General features: G+C 37.3%; 1 protein-coding gene across 2 annotated transcripts in view; it reads left to right on the forward strand.

Annotated features, from left to right (window-relative positions):
* B3GNTL1 (UDP-GlcNAc:betaGal beta-1,3-N-acetylglucosaminyltransferase like 1) overlaps positions 1–13,146 on the forward strand; it is a 105,419-nt gene that overhangs the window by 25,396 nt on the left and 66,877 nt on the right. For both annotated transcript variants that reach the window (XM_058038847.1, XM_058038848.1), the window contains exon 6: positions 4,362–4,457. In XM_058038847.1, the coding sequence (XP_057894830.1) occupies positions 4,362–4,457 (96 nt within the window). The remainder of the gene's footprint in view (positions 1–4,361; positions 4,458–13,146) is intronic.

A 13,146-nucleotide genomic window follows, 5' to 3' on the forward strand; every position in this document is an offset into this window, starting at 1 on the left:
CTGGGTACAGAGCGCTGGGTTTTTGCACATGTCACACATGGGACTGAAATTCTCTTTTTTCACCTCACAGGACACTTCTGTACCTCACAGGACAGTGATTAGAGGTGGCTCTGAACAGGATTTGGTAATGTGTGTAATAATCCTGCCCAGTTCCTCTGAACATGAGCATAACTCTGAAATTACTGAATGTGCTCATTGGATTTTTATTTCCAGGGTGCTGTGACCTGGAGAACCTCAGAGTTATTTTTGTTATTGTTATTTGTACTGCTTTAGTGGTATCATATTCCTGTTGTTCTGGCTTTATAGTTCTCTGAAGATGTTTTCAATGCAATAGAATAAAGAACATGTCTGTGACATTCATTCTGATAATGTTATTTAGGTACAATTCTGTAATTGTGAGAAGTGGTGGAGTTATTACAGAAGAGAGATTCAGGTGCCTAAATAAAGACCAATAATGTCATTTTTACTCCTGTCTGAGACCATCTAGGCAGGACTGGAAGGTAGTGGAAGCTTTGGGTGAAGCAGCACTGTAGGGCCATAAACTGATCCTATATTTGGCCACTTCTTCCCTGCAGAGCTCACTTTAAGCCACTTTTATTTTTAAAATTTACTTGTGTTGCCTTTTAGTGTATGTAATTGTTGGTACTTAAGATAAATCCCCTATTTTGTGCTCTTACTGTTCTTCCTGTTACTGTTTCTTGCTGCCATAAAGGATATTCTTTTATATTTTTTCCAGAGGCACTAATGCTGATTGCAATTAAATAAAAAGCTAAATGAGTTCTAAGTTACCTTTAATACATTAAAAAAATAATTAACTGTCTAGAAAGAAAATTACCTTATTGCTGTGGTAGCAGAAAGGATTTTCTGCCCTGATGAGAATTTCACTTTTTCCTGAACTGACATAGTCCTTTGCTATGAGCAAGAAATTTCTGTTACTCATTGTTCATGGTACTGTTTCCTATACAAGTAATATTAATATTATTAATATAAAAATAATATAGATTATTAATTATACAAGTAATACTAATATTGCATTTTAGCAAGTTTCCAGTAGGAATAAGAAGGCTATTGCATTTATTGTATATATTGTATAGTTTAATCTAGGTACAGGTATATACAACTCTCCAGAATTTGTAATAATAGAAACAAACTTGTCTAATTAGATCAAAAAATAAAACTTGGATGAACTCTATTTTTGCATAGAAACACATACATAAAATACTGAAAAGAATATTTTTGATGCAGAGTTTGTTGGAAGGAATGGGTGTAATACAGGCCAGAAAGATTTTTATCAAAGTATTTGAAATGTTATGAGAAAAGCAACAGTGAAAAACTTTTCACTTCAGTTTGAAAGCTCTAAGGAAATACTCAGTGAATATAAAACCTCTGTGAGGCTTGGAGGAAATGGAACCAGTGTGCAGTTGCTTGTGCTGCCACACCTGACACAGGGGAGCTGGAGGAAGCTGTTTGTGCTCTAAATAATCTGATTTTCATTGTGTGAAAGAAGCTGGTTACATGAGCTGGGCTTTGCAGATGCTGAACCAAAGGCTCAGCTTGGTGGTGTTTATCTTGCAGGCACAAGGCAGAAATCCCAGTCACGAGTCAGAGTCCCATTGGGAGGGAATGGCACAGCTGAAGGGCACAGAGGTGGGGGATTTGCTGGGCTGAGGATCTGGAAATAAACCTGATTGCATCGTGGCAATCTTCACATTTGTCTGTAAAACAAACTTCTTAAATGATGATAAAAGTGGCTTTGTGTGGTGGTGGTTCTGCAAATGAGAAGAAAACAGGTCTTAGGGCAGAGGGGAGTGCAAACACAGCACTTCCTGCAGCAGTTAACTTTGTTAATGAGCTTGCAGCTATTTTCCTGTTGTGTTGCAAAGTTACATTTCCAAAGATTGTCCTCCAAATTATGGCTAAATTCAATGTAACCCATTGATTTTTCTCACTGCAATACCAGTAATTCCTAAATAACAACTTTATTTGATGAGGATTTTCACCTATTTTTTTTTTCCAGTTCCAAAAAGCTCAAAGCACTTTAAGGCCTGAAATACAGAACCAGTGTGATGAGTTAAAATTGAGAGAAGGAAATTGGAGCATGCAATGGAATTATCTGTGTGGCTAGATGAAAAAGGAGGGAATTTTGGCTAAGACTTGAAGTCAAACTCTAGAAATGACAAACAGTGATGTATAATCAGAAAAGAGCTGTTAGGATCCAATTTAATGGCACTGCTGTCTGCCCTCACCTCTCCTCATGTGTGGACAGATAATTGATCAAACCTGTTCAATTTTCTCTTCAAGTGGGAGGAGTTGGGATTTGAACCAGTTGTTCTTCAGGGAATTACATTCCTTTAGCTGAGCACCTGGATTCAACATTTGCTTTAGTTGGCTTAAATTACCAACAGCATTTATGAAATTATCAGTCTGCTCAGAAATGAATATAAAAATGTGAAACTCTGTCCTCTGCTTCTAATTTAAATTTCAAGCTGCCAGGAAAGAGATGACTGCACTTCCTACTTGGCTGTAATTGAGAAACAGGTTTTCAGAAAAACAAATTTGAAATTCTCCTTTTTAATCTCTCACCTTTTGAGAGCTCTTTGTATTCTGTATCTGTTCAGCTTCACTGTGACTCTTTAAATAAAGAAACTGAGTGTCCACCTTGTGCTGTTATAGAAGAGCTTGAGATTTAAAAAAAATTTTCCCTTTTACCTTTTATGCAGAGTTTTGTAAAGTGCCTTTGAAAGTTAGAAAAACCTAGGATATGCAAGAGAAGGCTAATGAGGTCTTGATTAATGAATACTAGAAAGAGTTCTATTTTTAAATAAAAACCATCCTTGCAGCACAGGATAGACTACATCTGACATGACTTTTGTAGGTTTTTATCTCTATGAACTCTTCTAATTAATGTTCAGTGTAAAAGAGTTTTAGGTTAACCTTCTGAAAATATCTTTGTTTTACTTAGCTGTAATGTGAGGGTTAAGTTAGGATGAAACCGAAGTTTTCCACGGTAATTGGTTGTTGTCATTGAGGAAACATTTCCTAGTTCAGAGACATTCTGGTTTATTCTTCTGGGATAAGCAAATAACATTTTCTTTTTCTCCATGCTTATTATTTTGATTGTATTTAATCATATTCTAAATTGTGATGTTTCATTGCCAGCAGTCCCCCAGCAAGATCTTCTCATGGTGTTTTTGTTCCCACATCAAAAGTATTCACAATTGCACATGCAGAGCTCTGCCCTGGCTGCTCACATCCCTCTGCAGTTTAAAGCTCTGCAAACACAGACACCTGGAAGATTTATGAATGCTTAGGGTGGAAAATAAACCAAGGGGGTTTCCCACCTGTTCTTGAACAGAACTTATCAGAAATTAGTGTTCAGAAACACTAAAAACCTGTGGTGTTAGTTCTCAGTGGACAAACACATCCTCAGTGGGAAGCACCTGAAAAATCAGGAAGAGAAATGGAGAGTTACACCATGATGGGAGTGCAGTAATTGGTATAAAACAGTTGGTATAAAACAGTTTATACTTTGCATAAATTATTAAGTCCTGTGGTACCCTGAAGGTTTTTTGTAGACTGCAGATTTCAGGAGGAGCAAACAGCAGAGTTCTGTCCAGTCACACTCCTGGGGTTCTCCTCAGCTTTTTCCTTCTCTAATCAGAGATTTGTGAACAGTTCAGTGTTTCCATGAAATTGCATTAATGTGCATACATGTGATCCTGCTGATATTCTCTGATACATATTGGAAGCTTTCTGGTCACCTACTGGCATGATAATATTAAAATTCATATTTAACCCCTACAGCTACAAACAGTATTAGATTTGGATATATTGCTCACATGGGTGGACAGTGCTTCAGTGACCAAATTAAAATCAAGTGTCTGCACTGTTCTGCCATGAACAAAATAAATCAGAATATGAATTTTCCTTATTTTATATTAATTAAAAGTAATAGGGGGTATTATAGGTTATGGGACTGTTGGCAGGATTGTCTGGTGTTACTCAAGTTCCACTTTTCATTTGCTGGGGTAACTTTTGGTTGAAATTTTGCATTCTAGATGTCTGCCTATGGAAAATTTCCTTTGAAAATTTCAACCAAAATTATTCCAATATTCCCAAAAATGAGGTTATTGTAAAGATAGTCCTCAGTGTTTCCTAGAGACCTTTAAAGTCTGTAACTATTTAACATTTGAACAGAGCAACTGTACCATGTTACCTTATGAACCTAGAAGGGGGCTAGTAAGGACTGTGTAGATAATTCCTGGAGTTGCCATGTCCTGAATGTTTATTTTGTGATGCTGTTTTGTTGCCACGTGGATGAACAGAGTTTAACCTAGGGGCTTTGTGTAATTCTGCTTTAGATCATTGGTTGCCAAGTGAGAAGAGAGCCACTGGACTCCACTGAACGATACACTCGCTGGATCAACAACCTCAGCCAGGAGCAGCTCCTTACACAGGTACCTCTGCTTCAGCTGGCTCTGAAATTACAGAAAAACAGCATAACAGCTTGATTTGGATGGACTTTTTTCAGTCCATCACTTGATAGTTTATTAAGGTGGTCAGATTTAAGCATAGTTTGTTCAAGAGAAGCCAAGGTTGTGGTGCAGGTGATCATTGCAGAGCACTGACCTCACCCTGAGTGAGAATGAAGCTTTCAGGTTTGCAGTGAGCCTCACATGTCTCACTGCCTGTGTTAGCTTCATGTGCTTTCATGTTCTAAAATTCTGGTTTTCTTTTCAAAAAGTGGATTTCAATAAAAAAGGGGGAAAAAATCTTTCTTGAGAATGGTTCTTCTCCCACCCAAGGTACTGACCACTCCTGTATCTGTTTTAAGTTTTGCTTGGGATGATTTTAAAGCAGCAGTTCTTCAGGCATTAAACATTGGGCTCATTATACATTGTTTGTAAGTGAGATGCATCTTGTGCAACTGAAGATGACAGTTTTTGGCATAAAGAACAGTTGTTTCATTAGGCAGGAGGCCAATGCTGAACTAAAATAGAGACTAAAAGAGACTTTGGCAAAAACAAGTTAAGCTGTGGAAGAAATCAATCCAGCTTGTGGAGGAATGCTGTACAGAATATAAGAAATCTAATGGATGGTTTGCAGAAAACATCCCAGCAGGCTGTGAGATCCAAGTATTTGGGCTTGGGTTTTGGGATGCTGTGTTAGAAAGACATTTGGTTTTGATTTCCTTGAATTTAAGTGGTTGAAAAGATTAACATATCCTTATTTGTTAGACTTCATTATAAACTCCATTATACCCTAACTCCAAAAACACACTGGCAGGCCCCATTATGGTCCTTGTAACACAAGGAGTAATCTGCAGACCTTGTTTAAAATCAGTGGTATTACAGCTCCCTGTAATTCACCAAAGCAGAGTAATTACAGAAAAAGTTACCCAAGGAATATTTGGATTTGCCTGTGAGTGTGGCATTAGAAAAAATACAGATTTAAACCAGTGTATTTATCTGACAGCATCTGGATTACTGCTCTGATTACTGGTGAAAAGAAAGAAAAGCTGGAGGATGCAAAAGCTTGTCCTACACAATGTGAAGTGTTTCAGCTAAATGGCCACTTAATCTTTGATGAATTAAGTGGAAAATTAAAACAAATATTCTGATTTTGAGATTATGCAAAAAAAAAACCCACAAAAAACAAAACCCCTTGTTTTAAATAAGGTGGGAATCAATGTGTTCTGGAAGAGATTATTTAATTTATTTAATATTGTGTTTCCAACAGTAGGATGCAAATATGATGACCTGGGAAGTCCCTTGCAATCTTACATGCTACTAATACTTCTTAAAACCTTAATAAATGCATTATTTTTCCGTATAATTTAGAATCACACAATTTACAGGTAGATTAGCAGTTTTGGATCAAACATTGGGTTTGGAACCAGCAGAACTTGTGGTATTTAATGAGTTTAACAAGATGAGCTTTATAGATTCACACTACTTGTGTGTTCCTCATTATTTTTATCGTACTACCTGTTCTCCACTAAGCTGAATGCAGAAACAGAAGTTCCTCAAAAACAGTAGATTTCTGAGAATTCCATGAGTGTCTGAAGTTTTGGAGAAATTGTGCTGCACTAGCTCCAACTCACATATTGTTAAGCACCACAGGCTCCCCTTGAGGGAGATTTTAGGTGCCCAATTGTCAAAGCTCAGCTGTGACACGATCCTGGGGCACCTTGGCTTTCCCAGCTTTGGAGCTGGAAGAGCTGCTTGGTTTCTGTGAGCACGTGGCACTTCTGCTTTTGTAGTCTTCTGATTAGCAGTTCACATAGGGGCATAATTATTTTGCTTTTTTTTTTTACTTAAAACAGTGTGGGACAGAGGAAGAATTGGGAGTAAAAGCCATTTCAGCTGTACTCTAATAGTTTAATCAGGGTATGAATCAATTATCTAAGGTCCCACTCATCTATCCATATCATATGCTTTATTTTGTGTTTTTTTAAACTCCCTTCAGTACACAAACCCCCAAAAATCTATAATGATGGACCTGTGCTAATGGATTTGCACAATCTCTGAGAGGAGCAGTGCTTCAGGGAATTGAGGAAAATTTGCTTTAATTTACAGCACATTGTAAATTAAATAAATCTGCAGCAGATTCCTATAGTGAAAGTGCATTTAGCTTTTTTAGCTGTCTCTGTACTCAGTGCCCAGCTCTTTCCAGTCACTTCAGCTGTCTTTCCACACCATGCACATGCAATTATTGGTGCTGGGAATGGGGAAACCAAGGGACCAATTCCAAAAGGAAAAAACAGCCAATTGTCAAGATCATGTTGTTTATCAAAATGTTTATGTTATTGATCAAATAATTTCCTGTGGCCCTGGATTGCTCTGCTGGGCAGTGCCCAGAGCCAGGTTTGGGAGCTGTGGTTGGAGACAGATGTTTTGGGAAGTGCCTTCAGACACCTCTGTGCTGGATGCTGGTTTGTTTGGATTTTATTTTTTTCCTTGAGTCAATACCAGATTTTTGGATCAAATGTCCATCCCCAGTCCTCATGCTTAGAGGATCTTTCAATACAAAATGCTGCCAGCATTTTAACTTTTCCCTTAGCCCTGGCCTCTTGATGCTTACTCATCCATTAAATGTTTCTCTAAACAATTATACTGTAACATTCCAAAGATACTTTATGGTATGCGTGAAATTTCAGAATATATACCCCAGAGAGTGTGGTGGGAGTGAGAGTACAAAGAGAGCATGATGATGAAAAAGCTACTTTTTAAAAGATCAATATTTGCTTCTTCAGTGTTATCTTCTGCATAAATGACAGGTGAGCAAACCACACTTTTATGGATATACTGATATAAACCTTAAAATCATGTGTTCTGAAGATTTGCTCTTTCTGGCCAAGAGTAAAAAAAACAAATAAAAAAGGATAATTTTAACTGTTCAGTAAGTGCAGATCACAGTGACAGGTACAGGAAGAAAATGAGCAAACAAATTAAGAGAACTGGCTGTTTTGATGTTGAAGTAAGTGGAAAAAAATGTAGATTAAAACGAATCCAGTGGGATATCTGAGTCTAAATTGTGCTTGTAAATGTGCCTGAGGTTTGATCGTGCAGCCCTTCTTTTACACTGGAAATGTTTACTGGGCTGTGTAAGTGAAAAGTCTGAATGGTTTGAAGGTTGGATTAATTGCACAAATATTTATGCAAGTCACTTTTAAGGACTGTAAGTAAAAGGGCTGAGTTCATGACCACATCTGTTCAATCACTGCTTTGGGTTAGTTTAGTCTCTCAGCCTGTGAAGTATTCTGTGCAGCCTGAAGCACAATCCAATTTTTTCCTCCTCAAAGACATTTCCACCCCTTCACGTGGTTTTTCACTTAGGAAGCAGGCAGCAAACTCAGAGTGACTCCTGAGGAGCCTCCTGCCAAAAGGAAGAGCCTGTAGGTGATAAGGCTGGACTGGAGATAAGTAACTCATGTAGATAAATAACTGAAAAAGCCTCAGTGATTCTGGGTGACTGTGTCTGTATGACTTCCTGATACATGCTGGACTCTGCAGGTTATCTTGGAGCTCTTGGTGTTGGATAAATCTGGAAATTGTCACAGGTGGTTTGTGGTTCTCAGCAATAATCTCTGCCAACCGCCTGAAAGAAGAGCAATAATTCACATTTCATAGCACACACATCTCTGTGCTCTAAAAGATGCCTGTTACATTTCACTGACAGCTTTAAAAACTGCTTTTCTACTTACTAAGTCATCCTTTATTTGAGTTTAATTAATATTTGATAAAGATTCATGCTACAAATCAACATTTACTACAGATGCTCAATTTGGCAATAATTCCAGCATGGTGGTGGAGTCAGAGTATTCAGCTTTTTTTAAAGGCAAGAAGGATCTGACAGCATGGCTAGACCTTTTCTTTCCATCAATTCAGTGCACTCAATATTCCATTTTCATCATGCGGCTCAATAAGGAACTTCTCAGTGGTGGGAGTAAATTGCAAGTAGGATGAATTTTCCAGGTGGACCAAGGATTGAATATCTCTGGCTTACAGCAGCTGTTTTTTTGTCTACCTACAGACAGAAAATTCCACTTTATTAGTGCTTGGGTTGGCTGTCCATGTGTGACAACTGAAATAATAATCAAGGCAGCAATCTGACAGTGGATGTATGCAATGCCTGTTGTCTGGTTATGTTAGTAAAGGCAAAAATTGGCCAGAGGGAAAGGCTTTCTTACTTAAGAATGAATAAAACATGAAAAGGCTGATTGAAATCCCCTCCACCCTCCCCCTCCCTCCCTCCCCCCATCTTTGCCACTATTAATGGCTCACTTGTGTTTGTTGTCTTTCAATAAAAAGATACTCAACACTTCCTTGGGATTTTTTTTGATTATTGTTTCCTCTTCCTTGACCCATATTATTTTAAAATGTGGCATTAATAGTGAAACCCTGACGTTTTTCTGCTGAGTGAAACAGCCAAAGTTGCTGGTTATTACAGCAGATTCCAGCAGTAATCTGGAATGGGTGTTTCTATGAGATTGAGCCTGTACCATATTAAATTAAAAAAAAAAAAAAAACAAACCAACCCAACTGGCTGCTTCCTTTTGTGGTTGGTTGATCCTTGTTCTCCTCTGGAGGAGAATGAACCAAAGTTTCACAAGCTTGACAGTGTTTATATTTACATGTGAAAATACATGTCAAAGGGTTCATGGAATTCTAGAAAGTTTAATGAGAAGTGGCTTAGCCACATCTGTGAACTCAAAGCACAATTAGAACTTCCCAGTGAGGCTTTATGAAAAGGCAGCTCAGGGTCACATATTTTGAACTTAGAAACAGGTTTGCTGGAATTCAGAAATGTATACAGCTCGTGCTTTGTGTGTGTGCAGTTTTGCATGAGTTTAAAGGTGTCCCATAGGGGAAGGAGTTAAATAATTCGTATTTTTCCTCTTCATATCTTGCCTGATAATTTGCATGATTAAACAAGGCTGGAATGTGGCTCATAATACATGATAATGTTAAAATGGAGCAGAAATATTGTAATTTAGTATAAAAGGGACTTGTGATTACAATAAGTTTGAATTTATTCCAAAATGTTCTTGATGAATGCAACATTACAGCATGACGGCTTCTTGTATGGCAGAAAAAGCCTGATATGACTTTGATGGACATAGAAATGAAACTGGTAGGAAACAGCTATTTCTGTGTGAGCTATAAGCTGCTCCAGCTGATGATATTTTCATGTATTTTAGTAATTAAATTTTAATAATTTAATTAATTTTAGTAATTAATTATACCAATAAGGATTTGCATCCTAAATGCCATTTTAATAGACATTTGATGTAGGAGATGGACAGGTAATGCCACGTCTAAAGGGAAATTGCCCAGGACTGAATTTTCAGAAATGCATAATTTGCCTTCCAAGTTACTATTGCCATTTATGTCTCCTCAATACTCTTAAAAATTACTTTGAAAAATCGGGCAAGATGTTAAAATAAATTGAAGACAATCTGTTCATTTAGAGCTGCAGTTAAGGACATGGATGGAGCTAACTAATAATTTCCAGTTTCTGAGTGCTCCACTTAGCTCTTGTTTGATCTGCCATATTTATCCTGTTGATGTCCTTGTGCTGACTTCCAAATAAACAACTCTTAAGCTTCACTTTCACTTCAATATCACTGCCTTTTATAGTTTAAGGAACTTTTTCCTCTTTTTGAGGGACAAAATCCAGTCTTTATTTTAAAGTAATAGATAGGATATTGAAGTAGCCCTAACTTTTTTTTCCTTTCAGAACAAAAAGCCCACTCCAAACAGACATTTCCAACTCAGTGATGTTTATTTTTCAGTTGGTTGTCCATATGTGAGAGCACAGAGTTGATACACCCTTCACTTCTGTAATTTGCTTTCTTTGAATTTGAAAATTAAAGTGCTGATTCCAAAAAAGAAGAGAAATATTTTTAATGTGGCATCTACTGTAATTAAAATGTATGGATTTCAAATATATTTTATATGCAATGCAACTCCCTCTTGTAGCCTTATACATAGGAAAAAATATTTCTCTTTGGTAACTGCACACTGAACAGTTTTTCACTGTTTTAAAAATTGTGTATGAGCAGGAGTTAAGCCCATTTTATTTGATCTGTCACATTCAAGATTTTGTTCCTTAATACTTTTTTATACTGACTTCACCCTGCCCTGTTTGACATTTGTCTCCATGGTAGTTGTTGCTTTTCTGATTTTTTAACTGCTTAAGGAAGCTGAGCTTTAAAATATTTACATCCACCATATCCTCTCACAAGTATTAACAATATATGTTATACTGTTGGGTTTGAATTTATATTTTTCCTTTCTGTGTTGTAAAAAAGCCAGATTAATTGTCCAATCTGACAGCTTTGGTGTTTAAGAATCCAGATTTAATGAGTAATTCAATTTTTATGTATTTTTTTCCTTAGTACAAGTGTGACAAACAGGACATGGGATTTTTGTTCTGTTTTTACAGTCTTGGCCAAATGGACTGTGATTAGAATTTCTTGAGCTGAAATCATGCAAATAAATTACAGTGAGCTTTTCAGTGCATTAGCTTGGATCAATGTAGCTGTGAGCAGCATGTCCTTTTTCATAAAAAATGGATATTTTCTGTGCAGTTAGGCAATTTCACCATCCTAAAAGTGAGTAGCATATCCAGTTCCACTGATGCCTTAAAGAACCTCAAAAATGAAATGGCAAATATCAGTATAGGAGGCAGAATAAAGGCTGCTCTTTACTGGAGGCCTCCAAGGGGCAGATATGGAAAATGCCCACCCCTGCATGGGGTCAATACAGTTTGAGAAATTCAGCAAATCAGCATAACTGACAGAAACCCCCAATTAGAGACATAAGTGTGAGGTGATTTAACCCTTTTCTGACTCCTCCCCACTTTAGATAGGAACTAAACTCTATTTATGAAAATGTGTCCCCAAGAGCTGCCTCCAGCCTTGGCTCAAGAGAGGAAAGGGGCCTTGGACCCCCAGCTTGGAGCCTCTGGAATGGATTTTTTTCTTTCTGCCTGTCAGGGTAAGGAACAGTATTTGGGCTAGCTGCAATAATAAACTACAGAGCTGCAAATATATATGCAAATAATATAAAGAATACATAAAAGCAAATGCTGCTGGACAGCAGAGTAGGAGGATTTAGGAGTTGCTGCAAACTGCTTTGGTTTCTTCAGAGCTACTGAAACAGAAAAAGCAGATGTTACTAGGCTTCTTTTTATTAGACTAATTCGGTACCATTCATTTATGGTGTTGAGTTTACTGGAGTGGATCTGAATCTTGCCTGTCAACATAAAAGATAGGTGTTCAGAAAGTTTGTATAGTAAAAGGAATTATTATTTTCAGGTGTATAATTCCAGAGAATGCCAAGAGGTCTGTATTTAGTTTGGATAATTCTTTGCATACCTATGCTGTAATAATGTCAGAATGAAATAAATATAATCAGGAATATATGATTCTCAGGGTTATGATTATTTTATGAAGTAGAAAAGATAAATGGCAGAAACTGCTTGCTGTCTAGTGAATAGTTCAAACTGTACTTAAAATAATGCTTTAATATTTATAACTTTGGAGAATTTATCTAGACAAAAGACAAAATAAGTGTGCTGTCAGTAATGCAGCTTAAACTTGCTTTTTTCCCTTTTTTTCCCTTTTTTGGGGGAAGGTGTTGGTATTTGGACATTTTTTGATTTTTCTACATCAGACTGCACATATTATACAAATGCTTCTGCCTCTGGTTTGATTTGTCTCATCTAGTGTACCCGTTTTTAAGCTCCTTTGCCATGTTCTGTTTTAAAAGCTAAAAAACCAGGGTCCAAGTTTGTGTTTACTATCACCTAATAGTTTCAGTGACAATTGAAATTTATTTTGAGCATGCATTCCAGATTTTTATATTTCTGAAACCCATTGGTTTGACGCTGTAATTCTGGGGACTTTGGGACTGTATGGGCAGATCTTATACTCTGTATTTTCTTTGGTGTGTTTTGTTGTTATGTTTCATTTTTGCCATGTTCTTCCACTGCAGCTTTTGGAATTGATTGTTCTGGCTGTGACAGCTCTCAACAGCTTTCACTTTCTCACTTCATTCTTGGTTTCATCTCTTCCCCCATATAATTTTGTCTTCCCCTGATGCTTCACAAAAGAGCCACAACTTGACCACATCCTTAATTGTCCATTCATTTTGCAAGGAGCAGATTGCTTAGTAGTTTTTGATGAAGAAATTGAAATGTAACCACCCATAAGAAAGTAGCAGAGGAATAGTCATCTTAATATTCAGACTATAAAATACTGGAGAAAACAGTTCTGTGTTGATGAAATCCTCTCTCTCCGTCAAGCCTCAGAGGAAGGAGGTAAATTGGTCACCAGGTTGGCAATTTAAAAGGGTTTTAATGTTTCTGACAGAAACCAGACTGTCCATGTGCTCACGCACTTTTACACACTTCACTTGGAGCACTGCCAGGCCAGCAAGGTGATACTGAGCCCAGGCTGGTATGAACTGTCTCAGCATTTACAGCTGGGAAACTGCAGGGAAATCTCAGCTCTGTTATCACAGGAGCCAGGAGGAGAGATAAAGGAGTCATTTTAGTGTAGACACTAAAAGAGGCATGTTTAGCATTATGTTCTCGGTGTTCTGTTCCTTCTGTGCATTTCCTGAGTATTTCAGCTGA

The sequence above is a fragment of the Melospiza georgiana genome, chromosome 21 (genome assembly GCF_028018845.1).
Source record: "Melospiza georgiana isolate bMelGeo1 chromosome 21, bMelGeo1.pri, whole genome shotgun sequence".
In the NCBI taxonomy this organism is placed as follows: domain Eukaryota; kingdom Metazoa; phylum Chordata; class Aves; order Passeriformes; family Passerellidae; genus Melospiza; species Melospiza georgiana.